Source organism: Eumetopias jubatus, unplaced genomic scaffold (genome assembly GCF_037043125.1).
Source record: "Eumetopias jubatus isolate StellerSeaLion01/CBP00866 unplaced genomic scaffold, mEumJub1_p1.0 scaffold_10, whole genome shotgun sequence".
NCBI classification, from domain to species: domain Eukaryota; kingdom Metazoa; phylum Chordata; class Mammalia; order Carnivora; family Otariidae; genus Eumetopias; species Eumetopias jubatus.
The window spans coordinates 104,783,856-104,802,881 of record NW_028274816.1 but is presented as its reverse complement, the minus strand read 5'-3'; the positions used below and the strand labels follow the sequence as shown (position 1 = coordinate 104,802,881).

Below are 19,026 nucleotides of genomic sequence, written 5' to 3'. Positions count from 1 at the left end.
GCTCTCTCCTCAGACGCCCCACCGAATCAGGGCCCCGGGGGGGGGGGGGCGCAGGGGAGCACGGGGCACACCCCTCCCCAGCCCACAGCCGGCCCCCACTCACCTGCTCGCGCACCCTGTCCTGCTGGCTCCGCAGGGCCAGGGCGTGCTGGGGGTACTTGTTCTTCAGGTGGTCCATGAAGGCGTCGCGCTTGCGGTCAGTGTCGGCCTTCTGGAGCCCGCTGAGCGCCTCCAGGCTCTGGGCGGCGATCACCGTGTGCCTGCGCTCGGACGTGTGCACCAGCCCCACGTTGGAGAAGCGCCGGCCCCCGCCGCCCGCGCCGCCCCCGCCCCCCAGGGTCCGGTATTCCCGCGGGTACTCCGCATCGTCCGCAGACAGCATGGGGGGGCTGCTCCGCTCCGGATCTGCGAGAGGGGAGAGGGGGCACGGCGGGGTCACGGGGCGCCAGGCCTGGGGCTGCCCAGCCCTCACCGGGGGTCACTGCGCGGGGCGGGGGGGGGGGGGAACGGACGGTGGGGCAGGGGACGGGCAGGCCTAAGGCAGGCCAAGAGGCGCCAGGCTGAGATCAGAGGGGCTACCCACCCCCCAACTAGGGGACAGAAGAGGCAGCAGGGGGAGGGGCTCGAAGGAAGTTGGGGGGCAAGGGCAGGGTCCGGCCTCGTCCTCTGGCTTCGTGCTCTTCTTCGTTTGGAAGGGTAATGACTGCAGGTGAGGTGCTGTTTTTTGAAGCCAAGGAGAGGTTGGAAGCAGGGGTCCTGAACATCTCTAGCCATGAGTCCCCTTCCTCCTTCCTACTGCTGGTGTGAACAGGTGAGGGAAGGGGCGTTTCCTTTAGGTGGTTCCGGAAAGATGTGGAAAGGAGCCTGCCCAGGGTTCCTTTGTGAGCATCCTCTAAGGAGAGGTGTGTGTGCGTGTTGGGGGGGGGGGGAGACCCAAGCCTCCCCCCTCAGACTAGAATGTCCAGGACACACTTGTCCTAAAGGCTGGGACTGGCTTGGAAGGGGCCAGAACTAGGATACTGGAGGCAGGAGTAATGATGGCAAGGCGATGGAGGCCCAAGGTCCGGGGCATGGGACCCTCCCTTTTCCCTCCCTCCCTAGAGACAGACAGATGGACAGACAGGGGAGGCTGGGCACAGAGAGGACAGTGAGAGAGAGATGGATTTGGGACAAACTCAAAGAAGAAAGAAAGCAGACAGAACAGCTCAAACCCTCCCCCCAGAACCCTCCCCTCCCCCTGCCCTCCCTCTCCTCAGTCTCCCCTCCCAACACACACACACACACACACACACACACACACACACACACACACACAAGTTCAAGACCTTTAAGGGACGCACAGGTGACAAAGGACAGTACAGAAGCAGAAAAAAAGAGAAGGCCGGGGGTTGAGGTCCCCATGCAGAATTCTGAATCCTTTCCCCATATGCCCACCATCCCCGAGCTCCTGGCCTCCCCAGGCTCAGCCCTGCTGTCTCCCACCCTCCAGCCTCAAAGTTGACTTTTCCACAGCCCGGCAGGGGACAGGGGTTCCAGAGTGCCACCCATGCCAGGCATGGTGTTGCCCACAGCAGGTGCCAGGTGTCTCCCCACTGGGAGACAAACACAGTCTCCCTGGCATACCCCCAGCCTGACCATCCACCAGTCTCAAAGCCGCACCCCCCAAGTATAGCCTAGGTCCAGGGCTGTCAGGCACTGCAGCAGACAAATGCACCCCCACACAGGGGCTGACTCGTAGGGCCAACTGGGGCAAAGAAGAGGAGGCCGGGGATTCTGGGACCCAGCCATGTTCCATCCAGCTGCCATGCCTCATTGGTCCCCTTCCTCCACCGTGCATTAGGCCTGCTGCCAGGCCTCAGTCACCTCCTGTGAGCCACAGGGGGAAAGAAGAGATTCAGCCACATTTCAGGAAAAGCCACCCCTCACCCGACACACACACACACACACACACACACACACACACACACACACACACACGCCTCCCGAGCCTGTGGCTGAGGCACGTAGATCTGAGGGACAGCCTTTGAGGACCCAGCACCTCCCACCAAAACTAAGGGAAGAATGGCTTCCACAGACACCGAGTTCCATGGCTTCCAAAGGGCTGACTGACCGCCATCATCATGGCCATCAACACCCACCCTGGGCGGTGGGGGTGGGGAGGGTTATCATTGTGGCCCCATTTCAGAGATGGGGCTGCCGAGGTTAGGGAAGTCCACTGACCTGCCCAAAGCCACAGTGAGGGGTAGAGGCTAGATTTGACCCCAATACTTATTAGGTTGGCCTCATCCCCTCCCACCACACTTTCTCACCAACGTCTATTGACAGAACAATGGCAACACCACAGGGCACTAGGTGCTCGTCTCTGTTCATCTGCCCCCTCCCCAGCCTGGCACTGGGTCTCGGGTCCCTCCTGCCTCCCCCCCCCGCCCCCACCGCCCAGGCATCTGCCCTTCTCGCTGCAGTCATCATCCTCCGGCATGCTCCCCAAAGTGAGGTTCCAGATACACAAGAACGGACCTTGGGAGGGACACTGTTTCACAGTTTAATACTTATACCTTTATTTTCATAAGGATTAGGAAAACCCCAAATAGAAGATCCAACCACTGATTTCATGGATATGATTCCTTGGGAAGGTAAAGAGATAAGGTTTCCTTTTAAGTAAATTTATTTAGGTTCAAAGGGAATTAAGGAAAAACATATTGAGTTAATACGGTGCAGAGGGTCCCTGATCTGGAGGAAATTCTCAAAGATGGCCCTTGATTGAGTGGGGCTGGGAACCCTGGGACCACCGTCATGAAGGCCTAGTCCCTGCCCTTGAGGAGCTCGGTGGCAGTCCAGGGTCCCAGTGAATGTGGCTGGAAAGGAGTCACCTGAATAATCATCCAGGAGGAGAGGCTAAGATGGGGGTGCTCTAGGCACCAGAGAAATAGCCCCAACCAGAGTCAGGGGGCTGTCTCCCATGACCCTTAATCTCTCTCTTCCACTTACTCTCAGCACCTGTGGAGATCTGCATAGGGTACAACTGAACAGGAGGAGACCCTCCATGGCCATAGCCCTCTCTTTGCCCAGGCAGGAGTGGATTCTGCCCACCGGCTTTGCTGCTGGAACCCCAGGTCTAGAGTCTGGCCCAGTCCAGCCGGAGCCAGAGGGATCTCCTTCCTTGTGCCCAGCAGCCAGGCTCACAGTGCCCTCTAAGGGCTCTGGAACACACACAGGTGCAGGGGACAGGTCTCCAATTCTCATCTCCCCCTGCCCCCCCGCCCTCTGGGAGCCAGAGAGCTGCTCATCCCCATCCCCACCCTCCGTGCCGGCACCTCCTTCCCTGGCTCCTAGCAGGAGATCTCAGTGAGTTTGGGCTGGGGCAGAGAGCAGCAGGGACTGGAGGAGATCCAGGGGTCATGTTGGTTAAAAGGGCAAGGCGGGGCTGGCAAGGAGGGGGTCCGGGCTGCTAGAGCGCGCAGTGGAGGGCACAGTGGACGGGTTCTTGCAGCCCTATTATGACTGCAGTCCCATAAATCCCACTGCGGGCTCAGCGCCAGGAGTTGGGGAGAGTAGAGCCAGGACTGTCCCTGACTTCTCGGGGTCAGGGCTCAGCCCTCAGGTGCCCAGGCATGGGTGGAGGGAGGAGGCAGGGGTGAGGCAGGAAGTGGATTCTGGGGGGTGGCAGAGAGAGGAGCAGGAAGGGGCAGAAGAGACAATCTGCTAACTCTGAGGGGTGGTGGGAAGGAGGGGTTGAGATTTGCAAAGCTCTAGCATCTCTTTAAGAACCTTCGAGATCCTCAGCTTTATTTACCAAAGACAGAAACTAGCTGAGGGGGGGGTGGGGGGAAGAGGTGAGGCTCCTGCTCTGTGCTCATTTCACTCCTTTCTGCAGGGCCCCAGGGGACTGGGAGGACTGACCTGGGCTTCTCGGCGGCAGGGCCATCCTATTACCCTTAGGAGAAGGAGGCCCGTGGGGCTCGGAGGACTCAGGCATGAGCTTCTGTCTTTGAGTCACAGGCACTCGAGGTCAGGGCACTGGGAGGAAAAGAACCCTAGGCCGGAGACACCCTGGGTTTCAAGTCAGCTCCTTCCCCAAGGGACCCTGGATTAGCCTTTCATTTAGTCACTCATTCAGTCAACAAATCTCTTCCCTCTTGGAGCCTGAGGGCACTAATCTGTAAAATGGGGATGTTCCCCTCTAAACCCTGCCCCTGTCTCGCCAGCCTTGAGAAGCTGGCAAAACGATGGAGGAGAAAGTGTGTTGTTTTGAATTAAAGGCATTCCTGGCACATCAGCTCCTGGGCCCCAGCAAGACAGGCTTCCCGGTACCCCTGCACCTGCTGTAGCCACCACCGAGTCCCCAGAGTGGCCCTGCCCCTCCCCAGACTGAGCAGCCCAGTGAAAAGTGCCGGAGACCGATTCCAGTCTAGCAAGCAGCAGGCTCTGGACACCCTGGCCCTGAGCAGACCAATGCTTCCCGTTCAGTGGCAGGGGCGGCGAGGGGTCCATATGGGCAGGGGTCTTGAGGGGGTAAAAGCAGGGACATGGGGACTGAAGGTGCAAAAGAAGGGCAGGGGGGCTCTGAAGGAAGGGGAAGGGTGGGGAGGCCGCGGAGGAGGAACAGAGCTGGGGTACCCTGGGGAAGGGAGGTTGGGACCGAAGGCCCCTGAGGGATGGAGGCTGGGGGAGCCAGAGAGAGAGGTTGGGGTCAGAGGAGTTGCCATCTGTCCAAGGTCACCCAGGTGTGCAAGGCCGATCACAACTGTCTTGTCGGAGATCCAAGCCCCAGAGAAGATGCCCGAGACTGGTGCAACCCAGCTCAGAATGAGGGGGGAGGAAAAGTGGGGAAGGGGGTTCTGTCACCCTCAACTCAGCCTTCCCAGCCTGGGCCCGGGAGAAGAGACACACACCTGAGGCTGGGGAGACAGGAGGAAGTGGGCGCCCCCCAGCGGCCGGCCGAGGATAAAGGCGCAGGCGCTTGGGAAGACGGCGACAATGTTCCACCAGTTCCAAATTCCACCTTTATTTATGAGCCTGATTTATTTTTATCCTCCTCTGCATTTTTTTACATGAGATCACTGTAACTCATGATGAGAATGAAGATCCCCAAGTTTTAGTGACACCATCTCATTAGCGACCAAGCCCACCCCACCTCATGTCTTTACCCCAGATGTCACTATTCTGTCCTCTGGCTGCCACTGGGCAACATTCACACATGACATCATCTTCAGAGGAAGGGAATGTGGAGAAGAGGAAGGGGGGGAGAGGGAAGAAGAGCAAGGAAGGGGAGGAAATGGATGGAAGAAAAAGGAAGCTACAAGATCCAGAAAAGAGAGGTCTCTCTCTGGGGCCCCAGCTGTGCAGACCCCAAGCTCAATACCCAGAGTCTAGATCCCTGTCTCCCTGTCCCCACAGAGATCAGAAGGCTGGATGAGGCCTGAGAGGGCTCCCGGTGTGCCCCATCCATCGCCTGGGCAGAGATGGGGGCTGGGCACCAGCTCAGGGAGCTCATAGATCCCCCGGGCTAGATCCCGTGAGGCCAGCAGGTAAGGCAAGAGAAGGTGTGCATGGAGATTGCTGGGAGAGTGGAGGGCCTGGCTCAGACCCTAAAGTGTTTTACACACACACACACACACACACACACACACATGCAGCTCGAGGCTCCCCCCACCCCGCCCCGTCTGCAGCCAAACAAGAGGAGTCCAAGTCACCCAGGAGGAGCCCCGAGGCAACTGCCACCCTCACTTGTGCCTGACAGCTCCATCCTGCTGGGTGCTTGCCGCAGTCAGGAAGAACACTGTGCTGGGAGGTCAGAGGCCAGAGGACAAAGGTCAAGCTTGGCAGAGGGTCCAGGAACCCTGCGTAGGTGAGGTGATCATTGCTTGCTGCCCCCCCTTGAAGGAGGCGGCCTCTCCGTCTTTGGGCGCCCCTGGCTCTGTGCTCCTCGCGTGCCCGTGGCCCTCAGCCCCCGCCGTCTGTCTGTGGGTCCCTGGAGCAGAAGCCCATCTGTGTCTGTTTTCCAAAAACCATCTTTTCCGCCCCATACCACAACAACCAAAGTCATTTTCCGGGCAATTGCCTTTCTGTAAACATTCCTGTGTAATATCCCCCCAAATTGCTAATGCCCAGCGCCCTGTTGAGTCTCCCTGTCACTCCAGCCAGAGCCTCGGAGGTGGGGGCAGCCACGGGAAGAAGGGCGATTGGAGGGGAGGAGGGAGCTGGACTAAGGATGAGGGACAGGGCTTCATGTCCAGTTCGTGGCCCAGAGTGGGGGCCGGGAACCCCACACCTCAGGACAGCCTCTAGTCAGAGAGGATGGGGGCGGGGAACCCATGAGAAGGAGGTCTGGGAGGGGAGGGAGCCATGTGGAAAGCATGGGGCAAATGGTTAGACAATAAAGGTGACTTCCTGGGGCGTCTGGGTGGCTCAGTCATTAAGCGTCTGCCTTCGGCTCAGGTCATGGTCCCCGGGTCCTGGGATGGAGCCCCACATCGGGCTCCCTGCTCAGCGGGAGGCATGCTTCTCCCTCTCCCACTCCCCCTGCTTGTGTTCCCTCTCTCGCTGTCTCTCTGCCAAATAAATAAAATCTTAAAAAAATAAAAAAGGCGACTTCCTGGTGCCTAGGAGCAGGGGCACTAGGGAGGCAGGGGCAAGGCCAGGCAAGCTGTCATCCCCGGGTCCCTGGGGAAAGTGGGCTCTCCTCCCCCACTCCCACTGCCAGGTGTCAGAGGGAGGACAGAGAAGTGGAGGAGGCCAGGTGGAGCCCATCCCCCCTTGATGGACCACTGCTTGGACTCTGCCGTAGTGCAGAGAAGGCAGGCAGGGCAAGTACGGGTCAGAGGCAGGGCGGCCCTTGGCTAATGCCTCCTCCCCAACCCCCAGCACTGATCTCCAGAGCCACATGGGGAAGGGCCTGGGGCAGGTTGATTCTCCTTGCAGTCCAGCCAGGGAAACTGAGGATTAGGGAGGTTGAGTGATTTCACCGGAGTCACCAGGCGGACTCCCTTCCCCTGCGCTGGGGCGGGGGTAGGGAGGTAGGGAAGAGGGGCACTAAGACTGTGGCCCATGCCCGTGCCCACAGAGCCCTTCCGCTCCCATGCCCAGGGAGCTCTGCTACCCCGGCCCCCAGGGAAGCTGGGCACGGAGACTCAGGAGGGGTGTGGGGCAGGGAACAAGGGAGCTCCAGAGGGAGCCGGGAGGCAGGGGAGGGTGCTGGGCACTGCCAGTCACAGCGTCATGCAGACAGAAAAACACAAACCAATCTGCATAGATTTAAAACCCACTGAAGGCTACTTAGTTGGTAAACAAGTTGGAATTGAATGAAAGGACCTCCTCAGGGCTGGGGGAAGGAGAGCTCACCTGCCTAGGAGGAGCCCTTGCACGGGAGCCTGGGTCCAGGGTGCTCCCAGCAGAGCTTCTGGGGCATTCCCCAGGGAGAGAGAATTTGAGAGAGGACGGGTATTGGCCTCCCTGAAGGGCGCGCCTCAGCCAGATGCTTCCCCTGCCGGCTCTTCCTTCTCACCCAGCCCTCTCTAGACCCTTTTCTGCTGATTCTGTCTGCTTCTCAGGCTCAGGGCACAGCCTGCCCCTCCTCGCCCAGAAGGCCCTAAATGTAGGGCCCTATTTGCTTCATTAGGTTGGAAGAAGCCTCGGTGCAAGGCCTTTGCTTCCTCCCTCAGACTGGAGGCTTCCTTGGTGGTAGAGCTACTACCACTCCCTTCAGATGGGGTTGGGGAAGACCCTCAGGCCACCTCAGCAGTTGGGGGATGGGGGCACCAAAGGCGCCAGGCTTGGTCTCACTCAGCGCCTGTGACTGACTCATGCCTTGGCTCTGTGTGGCTGTGGAGTCCCCTCCCCATAGCAGGCAGGAGTGACATTTCCAGACTCTTCTGTATACCCCTGCCTGCATCTTGAAAACCACTCTCTGCTCTTCCTCCAGCCAAATGCCTTTCACAGGAAGGAAACCAAGGCCCAGAGAGTGGACCTGACCCAGTCATACCGGAGCTGGGGACAGAACCAGAAGTGGAACTCAGGCCTCCTGGCCCCCAGGGACAAGGATTTTTCCACTCTACTAGGCCACTTCCCAGAAAGCAATTGCCAGGGGGGTGCCCGTAGGCCCCAGGAGGACACAGACTAACCATCTCCTTAGGAGGAATCGGCAGCAAGGTGGAAAACATGGCCCAGCACCCTGAGCCCCAGAGAGAAGAGCTGAGGGTCATGGCCAGCCACACAGCCAGGCACCCACCCCAGCCCCGGGGGATGCTCACCACAAAGAAATCAGGAGCCCCACATGGCACTCTGACCACATTCCTCAAACAAGGCTCTCTCCCTGCAAAAGGGCCACAAGCCAGCTGCTTGCCCTCTTTTCCCTGTACCCACCCCCAAGCAGGCAAAGCTGTGACATTACCAAAAATCACTGAATTTGGGGAGGAGAAACCGAGAAAGCTCTGTTCAAACCCAGCTCTGCTACTGACTAGTTGTGTGACCTTGAGCAGGTTAGCAGCCTCCCTGAGTCTCAGTCCTCTCATTGTTTAAAAAAAAAAAAAAAAGTAATAACACCCAGTAGACAGGCGTGCCGGTTGTGCACTGAACAAAGGCCCCAGCCTAGGGGGCAAAGGGGGGCCAGTTCCTTCCTGATCTGCCCGATCACCCGATTTCCTTTTATTCCACTGTCAGAGTTTTATCAGACCCAGCATTGCACGGTTTTGAATTTTAGCTACTAATGAAGATCTGGCTAATTGACTTCCCTGGGAAGGGAGGGGGTGTAGATGCAGAGGGGAGCGTGTCCCCCTCAGTCTGAAGCTGTTGCTGGAAAAGCTGGAACCAGCCCTGGCGTGGGCCCACATGGCGCCACGGGAACAAGCTAATTCCTGCGAGGCAGCTCCACCATCACGCGCCCAGGGAAGGTGTCCTGTCAGCTCTACATCTCCTTGGAGAGGCAGCCGAGAGGAACACAGGCTGAGAGGAAAAGAAGGAGCGAACACGGGACAGAGGGACCAGAGGGAGGCAGGCACCTGTCCCCCAGCTCCAACCACACTCTGAAGTGGCTGCCACAGCTCCCACTCTCCCAAGGGGGGCTCGAGCCTCGGGGCGCTGTGGCGAGGGCCAGCAAGCATGGACAAGGGCACCACGCCCCCGAAGTCGCCTCCGGCCGAAAGCATGCCCAGAGGGGGACCTCCTGTTCCCAGGGGGAGAGACCCCAATCCGTTGGAAGTGAGGGGCAGAAGCTCCATCCATCACTCCCATCTTCCCACAGGAAGTTGTCAGTAGCCAGTGTTCAGTGAGCGCCTCATCGATGTTGGGCAGGAGCCCCAGACTGGCCAGATCCTTCCAGATCCTCCTCAGACACACCATCCTTCTTGGGGTCAGGCTCCCCTTAGGAGGCCCTTTCTCTGCCAGCACCCAGACAGCTCCCTCAACCACCAGAGCAACCAGGGTCCTGGTACCTTCAGATGCCAAGCTCACGCTCAGCTGCTCATGGACACACTTTTACTCTCTCACCCTTCCGGCCTCATACCCACTGCACGCCCACGCACCCAGTGCCTGCTCACCAACATGGGCCCAGTCACAACCTGCCTCACCTGTGCCCCACACAGGCATCCACATGCAGAGGGGCACACCCAGGCCCGGCCAGGACTGGGGTCCGCACACAGACACCACCCTGACTGCCTGGTCTGTCATCTCAGATGCCGTATGGACAGGCAGCACCCCGTGCCCATGTACATACGGTACATTTAAGACCCCCGGAGAGACCGCAGTGCATCCGGAGGCTCCCTCAACTGCCAGATCAATCCATCCCCAGCCTGGAGTGCAAGACAGTGGGGACCCCATTTGCCTATCCTGGATCCAGCTACACCTCAAGGAAGCGACTTACTTGGCCCGTCTCCTGCTTTGCCAAGTTCAGGGCTTCCTTGCTAAAGTGTTCACATAATAGAAGGATGGGTCCAGAACCTCAAGACTGCTCTACTCCAACCGTTGTTGAACCAACAGGGCAACGCCAAGGACAAGAACAGGGCAGCCTCTGCCTTTGCTCTACCTCTGCAGGTGCTCAGCCCCCTCCACCAAGGGGAGGGGCCTGGGTGCCTTTGACCCCCTTCCACCTGCTGCCCAAGGTGAAGCCTGGGCCACTGGGCTCCAAGGCTCAGCCCTCGCCTCATGGGTTAATTACTCCACTGCCTTGCAAGCCAACAGAGAACAAACAGTCAAATCTGCACCCCATCCCTCCCCCACCCTGGGGACACCAGGTTAGGGCCCAAGAGACTCCGGAGGGTGGAGGCCCCCTCCGGGAGAAGGCAGGAGACTCAGCAGATTCCCTGCGTGACGTGGGAAGCCAGATCAGATACCAGGGACATCTTTCGGAAGTTTTCCCTGTTGCCTTACCCGAACCCCCCACCAGAGCAGATCCAGGAAGGTGGACCACAGGCTGGAAGGAAGCAGTCAACAGTCCCCCCCACAACTTCCATCTGCAAGACTCGAAGTCTCCAACCTTCTCTTCTCAAGTAAACGGCCCATCCCTCTGAAGTGATGAGGGGTAAGCTCAGCACCAGGCCCGCTTGGTGCTGTGGGAGACACGGAGCCGCCTGAATGACCCCCCACCCCCATAACCGTGCACACTCAGGATAGTCTGCAAGGGCTCTGCAACTGGTGCTCACTCAGTTCTCAGGGTCCCCTTGTGAGGCTGCTCTCTCTCGCTTTACAGGCGAGGAACAGGAGGTTCGGGAAGAGTACCTTGTCCGGGGTCAGAGCTGACAAGTGGAGGAGCCTCATCTCGACGGTGGGGGTTCTTAGCCCAGATCCCCTTCATTTCTGTACACCCACTGCCCCAAGGGGAATGCTGACCCTGCCACCAAGGCATCCCTGAGTCTGTGGGCCAGAGCCTCTTTTGTGCTCCCCAAGTCCCTGAGAGGGCAATACTGGAACAGCCCTCTGCCTGGATGAGGCACAGAGCCCCTCGGCACCATCCTCCCCAGGGGAGGCCTCACAGCCAAAGATCTACATCTACGGGGGCTCTTCCCCAGGGCGGGGCAGGGAGGGAGGGAGGAGGGGCAGGGAGCAGAGCTGCTCGGGCACCACAGATGCCCAGGCTGGCCAGGGGTCTCACAGTCTTGAAAGAACCTCCAGGGGCCCTACCTTCTCACACTTCAGCTGGGTACAAAGTCCTTCCAACGCCTGCCACGGGGAACTGGAAACCCTCCCGACCTTGGGAATGCCATCCAGCCAGGGCTTGGATACCTCCAGGAATGGAGAACTCATTACCTCCAAAGTCATCAATCATCATGTGGGGTTCCTCCTTCCCTAAAATGAGCCAGTGTCTATGCCCACAGCCCTCAGAGGGACCCAGGGGCAGGTCACGACCTCTCCCTTCAGAGCAGGATGGGGGCTTCGGAACCTGAATCTCCTCTTCTGAGCCCAACATTTCAGGTCCTTCCTTCGGTGGCCTGGTTTTAGCCCCCCAGCCATCTGCACTGCCTTCTGTTGGGTGAGCCCCGTGTTGTCACCACTCTTCCTAGTCGGTGGCCTTCAAAACTGCTCTGATGGTGTGACGAGGTCTGAGCAGCCCAAACGACCCCTCTCTGCTTCTGCCTTCACCAGCCCTCCCCCTGCCCCCAGCATGTGTGCCGGGGTAACAAGTGTCCAGGACATACCCAGCCCTGCTCTGGGACCAGAACGCACCTCCCTTATCTCCAGCTGTTAACTCTCAGGCCTCCCCTGACCTCAAACTTTGGGGACCAACTTGACTCCTCCTGCCTAGGCTGGATGACTCTTCTGGCAATGTCAGCTGAACCGGCCCACTCCTTCCAGGCACTTCCATCTGTCCTCTGGTGCCTGGCCTTGCTAACGTGGGAGTCTGCTCTGGGGCTCACCCCGTCCCAGCAACTATATCCCACATGGCCCCAGCGAGGAAGAGCCAAGGTTTAGGCACCAAAGGGTGTACTCGGGAGTCTGCCTGGGCAGCCTGCTCTGCCTGTGAGTCTCTGGTTAGTGGTCTGAGGTCCTTGATGCCCTGTCCGGCAGCCAGCCATCTCAGGGGTACGCCTAACCACTTTGAGGACTGGAAAACCACAGCCCACATAATAATATCTGATGCATATTAACCACACAGTGCTTCCTCCTTTCTATTCTACTTCCTCCTCCCCAGTGCTGACCCTGCCCTACTGCCAGAGGGTCCCAGGCTCAGAAGGAGAGGCCCCCTCACCCCCAGCTGCTTCCCCGCACCGTGCCCCATATCTGCATCCCATGCTCGTGCGGTGGCTAATTCTGGCATCTCATCAGACAGTAATTATGGGGGAATCAGCAGTGCTGTCATCTCTGCAACTCGGCACCTGTCACCACGCCACCATCCCCAGGCTGCTGGGATGGGACCGGAAGCTGAGGGAGGAGGGGTGTGCTGGGGTGAGGGGCATCTGCTCCCTCCCAGCCTCTGCAGCCCTCACCTCCTTCAGCCCTGCCTCCTCACAGGGCACGCGGTGCGTGTCGACCAGGTGGCCACTGGCCGCCCAGCACAGGGACTGAACGCATGTGTCCACATGCCCCCGGCCAAACAGCAGGAATGACACAGGAAGCCAAGGCTCAGATCTTGCCGAGGCCCTTTCACATAGGTGTGATCTTGACGGAGTCATTTTACTTCTTTGGCTGTCAGTTTCCACGATGATAAAGTGGGGAAACAGTGCCTGCCTTGGGAAGATGGGAAGAATCAACACGTAAAGTGTCTGGCACCATGCTTCGCCCATGTGCGATCATGTATTCACTCAACAAACAGTACACACCTAACCATGATAAATGAATCACAGCTTGGCAAGGATCACACTGGGGCCACACTGGGGCATAGGTATTTTGTCTGGCTGGTGGTGTCCTGTTTTGTTTCTTTGAATTTTCCTGTTTTTAAGGAGCACGTGCCTTGTCCCTCACCACAGTTCCCACCATTCCTATGGTCCTCAGCTTCACGCATTTCCTGCCCCTGAAGGCACTGCATTTGCTGTCCCCGAGAGCAAAAGTGGACTAGGAGGTTCCACTCTGGATCCAGAACCAATGACCGTAAGAGATTTGACAATGCCACGGGAGTTCAGAGGGGCAAGCCTGGAGGTGGTCGGGAAGGGGCACTTCAGGGAGGAACAGAAATGGAGGTGGTCATCTCCCTGAAGGGGAGGGGGCCTCCTGGAAGAGGAGTCACAGAAACAAAGGTTCACAGTGGAGACAGGCCAGGCGCAGTGGGCGCTGCTGGGGACACAAGACATCTAAGGATCCTCCCTGATGCTGGATCTCGAGGCCCCAGACATGGCCGCCTCCTCCAGAATGGTTTGTCAGGCGGGCCTCAGCAATGAAGCCACGATGTAAGCCTGGCTCCCAACCAAGCAGCAGCTGCCGTCACAACCAAGTCACCGAGTTACTTCCCTGGCCCCGGGCTCTTTTCCCCACGTGGAGAGGAACTCTGCCCCAAACGAAAGGTCTGGAAATGGGAACCCCCTAACCTCCAGTCCCCCTCCTCCAGCTTCCCCCACTCCAGGGTCCAGAGCCACTGGGGTGCCCCAGGGGTGGAACCAGGAAGGGGGTAGGGGGAGGAAGGTGCAGATGAACCTCAGAGTCAATTCTCAGTGGCATGAACTCTGGAGGAACCCTGCTCGCAGGACGGCAGAGAGAGGCAGGGGTGAAGGGCTCCGCGTACAGCATGAGACACTGAGGCTAGACCTAAGAGGCGCTTTAGGCAGAAGGGGAGTGGGGCTGAGGATGCCACAATGGATCATCTGTGTGACCTTGGGCATGTTACTTAACCTCTCTGGTCTCTCTCCTCTCCCGTACAACATAGGACAGCACTGAGGCCACAAGCTGGTGGGTTGTGAGGATAAAACGAACAGAGCTTAACCCAGCGTATGGCTCATGTATTATCAAGTAAACATTCCATAAATATTGGTCACTAGTATTTTCATTATTACTGGGGATGATTTTTGCCCCCAAACTCAGCAAGGACTAAATGAGCCCCCCACCTGGCCAGACCCACCCCACTCCTGAGGCGGCCTGACTCGGAGTCCACAAAGGGAGCTTGGAGGTCTCTTGTAACCAAACCAGAGTCAATGGTGAGGCCCTGACCCCACTGTGTCCACCTTCATAGACAGCTCCCACCCCTCCCCACCCCTAATAATCCTTCACAGCACTTTTCCAAAACCCATCCACATCTTATTCCGCTCCGGAAGGGCAGGCAGTTCCGGGTTGTTTCCTCTCTTTACAGATGTAGGAAGTCTTGAAAGGTACTGAGCTCCCTGCTTCTGGAGGTATTCCAGAAAAGGGTGGGTGAGAGAGGAGAGCACTCAGGCCCTCCTCCTAGTTCCCTGCCCCCCAAGCCCACTGGGGAGGCTGAGCCTCGGCCCCTCTGCTGTGGGTGTGGGGAAAGGGGCTTGGTGGCCCCCGGGACTGGGACTGGGATGGGGGGTGGCATTGGGGGGAGGGGAAGGGTTGCAGTCTCAAGTGCTCCTGCCTCCTCCTTCCCTTCCAGCAGCAGCCATGGGTGGGGGAGGGAAGGGAGCAGCCTCGTTGCTCTTTTAGGAAAATGGTAATTTTAATTAAGAGGCAGACAAACGAGCGCTCTGCAGATTGTCTCGGAGCAAAGTTATTAAAAAGCCATCAAGGCGTCGGCAGCAGCCACAGTGGCAAGGAGGGCCGCCTCCCCCAGCTGCCCACCCAGATTGGGGCCACAGCATCCTTCAGAGAGATGAAGGACCAGAGGACGTGAGTCTGCAGATAGCCAAGACCCAGATCCTGCAGGCCCGCTCCCCTGGGTGTCGGGGGGGGGGGGGGGACAGAGCTGCAAGCAGACACTACTGGGGCTCAGGCTGCCCAGGGTGGGGGGGGGCGCGGGCAGCAAGGGAACCAGCAGTAGGACCGTCCTGGCTGTAGGCCAGGCTCCGGACAAGCTGCTGCTTCTCCTGTGCTCTTCTCATCCACCCTGCCAGGTTTGTTTTTTTTTTAACTTACCCTCTTTTTTTTTTTTTTTAAGTAAGCTCCACACCTAACGTGGGGCCTGAACTCATGACCCCGAGATCAAGAAGCACATGCTCTACTGACTGAGCCAGCCAGGCGCCTGCCAACCCTGCCATTTTACAGGCAGGAACACTGAGGCTCAGAGAGGAAAAGTGGCTCGTCCAGGCCCACAGAGCTAGGAAATGGCTTAAGTGAAGATTTGAACCCAAGTCAGGCTGCCTCTCAAGTCCAGTGCCCCAGGCTGCTGATCCCGGGCACAGAAGTAGGGGGTCGGCTCCCTGAAGGCCTCTGAAGAGTCCTCGGCACTGGTCCAACAATGCTGCCCAAGTCCCCAGGGACTTGAGGCCTCGATCGCCGCTTACTTGGTGGGGGCACACTGTGTGAGGGGCGCCTTCAGGTCAAGGGACACTCTACAGGGACATGAAGTACAGAGCAGTGGCCGGTAGGGCAGCAGGGGCAGACAGGGCGGCTAGGGACACAGAGTCACAGTCAGCTGGCCGAGCCACAAGTCCAGGCTCCACAGCCGGGGAATTCAGCCAACTCCTTGCCCTCCATCTGCTCAGCACTTAAGCAATGGAAGAACTCTTATCTGTCTTGGTCACTGTTGGACTCAGACCTTAGCCCAGGGCCTGGCACAGACAAGGTATTCAATAAATCTTTATTGAATGAATGAACGGACGGACAAATGAATGAATGAATGATTGAATCATTGAATAAATGAAATAAGATCACAGGTTTGCAAGTGCCTATAAACTAAACAGAGCTATACTGAGGTGGGATGTGGTCCCGTGTCCCATCTCCCACCCTCTGGCCTCCACAGGAACGCGGGTTTCCCCCCCGTAAGAAGGGCCCCCTGCTCCTGATCCCCTCTCCCCAGGCCCGCAGGCCCCTCAGCAGAGGGCCCCTGCCTCCTCCCCCACTTCCCAGCCCCAGCTACATGGAGGCTTTGCAGCCAGCCGTCCTATGTACATGCACACACACACGAACTCACATGCACACATAGACACGTTCTCTGCCAGGCAAGTTGCCCTCCCCAGAGTCAAGTCTCTGCGGTCCCCTCCCCTGGCAAAGGCCTGGGCCCACCAGGGATAGCCCCCCGCCCCCACTTCTGGCCCTCTAGGCTGGGGAGAGGCATTTGGCTAAAGAGCAGTGCGAGGCAGGGTAGTGGGGGGAGGCCTCCCTCCTGGCTTACTAACCTGGAGACTTTAAACAGAGGGAACAGAGTCCTGGAGCCTTCCCTCCCGCTGCACGCTGGAGCCCTGGGTGAGGGACAGGAAAGGAGGAAAGTCGTGAATGAATGCCCAGAGCCAGAGGAGAGGAGTTGGAGAGAGCAAGGGGTCCAGGGTGGGGATCCCGAAGTGGGATGGGCCCCGGGCAGGGGCCTTGGGCCATGGGGCTGGAGGGGGGCAGGGACAGGGCAAGGCAGAACCTTAGGAGCCGTCCCTTTAGGGGTCACTGGGGGGTTCGGCGGGGGCAGGAGGGATAGAGACTGGGTGTCGGGGGAAGAGCAGGGGCTGAAGGGACAGAGACACTGGTGGGAGACAGACAGGAGGACAGACAGCAGGACGACAACAGAAAACATGGGATCCCCAGAATGAGTTCCCCAGGACAGACAGCCAACAAGCCAGGCCTGATTCTCCTCCCAGAAACGGGGGCAGGCCCTTTACTGGAGTGCTCACATAAGATTCCAAACGATAGCACCTTGGAGGGCCCATCTGCGTGGCCCAACCAAGGTCACCCCACATTGGAAGGCTGGTGGGGTCGGAGTCAGAGGTTGCCTGCCCTCATTGCTCCGCTGACAGTCCTCTCCCAGCCCGAGACCCCCAACTGCTCCACTCACCCCCTGACCCTGAGGAAGCCCCCCCACCGTGCTGTAACGGAGGAAACAGGGGCATTTCACACCCAACAAGCACTCCCACACTCACGCTGTACAGGAAAATGGCACCCCTGCCCCAAATTGCCTGAAGGTCTATACCTAACTCCTGCCTCCACACCCCCCCCCATCCTCCGAGTGCCGGGGCAGGGCCCCTCTCAGCTGTCCCTCACGGCTGCCTGCCGCCCTCCCTCCCCTGCAGGGAAGTCCTTCTAACTGTACTCTTTCCCCCTCCTGCTGCAGTACGGTCTACTGCCTTTCATCCTGGGGAAGGCGCAGGAAGCCCCTTCTGGCCCGGAGACAGTGTGGCCGGGACCCTCTCGGACCCCCCTCTCCTTCACTTGGCTGGCTCAGACCCATCCATACCCACATCACGTCTGGCTGCAAGAGTTCTCAGAGCCCCCTGCCAATCTCATGGTTCCAATTTTCCCACCGATTACCCAAGATGCAGGCGTCCCAGGGAGAAGCAGCTGTTGTACCCAGATGTGGGGACATGGACCGAGGGAAGAAATCAAGAACGCTCACTGACGGATCTAGCCCTAGAGGGCTTCCCGGACAAGGCAGTGCTGTTTGGGGTGGGGCGTAGAAAGGGCAGATGGACAGGGGCACAGAGTCTAGGGGAGTGAAGACTCAGGAGGCCTACCTTCCTGCCCACCACCAGCCTTGAGTGGCAGCTCAAGGGACCCAGCCCCAGATAAACTGAGGTGAGGATCTGGGTTTAAAAAAAAAAAAAACTGAAGAGGTTTTCTCATGTATGCCCCTTCCTCCAGGAAGACAGAACAGCTTCCCCCGTTCGGTCATTCCTTGGACAGTGAGTAGGACAAAGACAAAGAAATTACTATTTCTTGAAGGTTTCCAGTGAGCTAGGACCTCTACCTAAATTGCCTCATTTAATCCCGGTACCCGACCCTTCGAGGAAAACACTGTTATTGGCCCCAATTTACAGATGAGGAAAATAAGCTTCAGAGGCGAAGTGACTTGCCCCAAACCACACACCTTTGACTCCAGAGCCCAAGCTCTTGACCCTTGAGCTAAGTTGCCTCCCATGTAGCCTCCCCAGGCCTTGGCTGTCTCCCCTCTTTTCAGCCCATGCTCCCGGATATGTAATTTCTGAAGGACAATAAGTGGAAGAGAAGGCTTTGCTTCTGTCTCCTTCTGCCTCATCCTAGGGGTGGGAGGCAGAAGATTCTAACTCTGGGCTGCGGAGGGACCAGGGGCCAGGGGAGGGGATGAGCCGTTGGGTTCAGGAGGAGCCGGACTAGGATCTCCTGAGCTTTATCTTTGAGGTCTGGCCCCTCCGGGGGGCTGCTTTCCTGCTCTCCCACCTCCTCCAGGAAGCCACTCGAAGTCCCCTTCTCCTTTTAACTTCCAGAAATCCCTGAGCACCCAGGCTAGGGAGAGTCTTAAAGTCAGGGGCCAGCAAAGTGAGAGTCCGTGTCCATCCTAACAGCCCTCACTCTTCCTCAGAGCCTTCTCTCTTAGAAAGCGGCTGGGACAGGAATGGGGATGCATGGGGCCAGCCCGGCCACCGGGTGGGGGCGGAGTGGGCTGGGGGCAGCGCAGGAGAGCGGGCAGAAGGGCCGAGTCTTTCTCTGAAAGGGTTTCAGTGAGCCGTGGAATGCCTTCCCAAAGAGATGGAATCGTTAATTCTTCCCCAATGAGGCAGATGCTGGTGCCTAGGGTGACGCCGCAGATGCCCGCTGTGTCTGCAATTACCTCATGCCCGAGGGGTGTGGGGAGCCGGCTGGATACCCTCCCACAACCACCTCCCAGGCTCTGCAGAAACATCTCTAGCTAGGCCTCTCCAGAGCGGTCTCTGGGCTTGGGCTGCTCTATGGGATCTCTGGGTCTGAGGGTTCCCTGTGGGCCCCTGGGTCTGGCGTCTCTGGCAAGCTCTGTGCCTGGGGTGGAAGAGAAGTCAGTGTGCTGGGATGGGGACGTTTGCCGAGGTGGGGAAGGCAGGCTTGTGAAAAACCCAGCTCCTTCCCAGTCTTAGGGAACTCCACGCCGGGACATGCAGTCAACTGGGCCAGGTGGCAGAGGCTACCGGGAACCAGAAAAGGGTTGTGGGGGAGAGGAAGCCACCCTCGGGCAGTGCCTCTGAGGAAGAAAATACGGACTGGATTCTAGTCCCTGAATGGAATGGAATGTAGCAAAGCCAGCTCTGCCAGGATGGGGGAAAAGAGCGAGTTTATGAT

The 19,026-nt window shown here is 58.5% G+C and overlaps 1 protein-coding gene across 2 annotated transcripts in view; it reads right to left on the bottom strand.

Moving 5' to 3' along the window:
* SRCIN1 (SRC kinase signaling inhibitor 1) overlaps nt 1-19,026 on the bottom strand; it is a 64,809-nt gene that overhangs the window by 40,190 nt on the left and 5,593 nt on the right. Inside the window, exons 2-3 of one of the 2 annotated variants that reach the window (XM_088028292.1) lie at nt 16,152-16,214; nt 104-405 (exon numbers count right to left, since the gene is read on the bottom strand). In XM_088028292.1, the coding sequence (XP_087884418.1) occupies nt 104-405; nt 16,152-16,214 (365 nt within the window). Of the gene's footprint in view, nt 1-103; nt 406-16,151; nt 16,215-19,026 lie in introns of those variants that run through there. The other variant, XM_088028293.1, reaches the window with a different exon arrangement.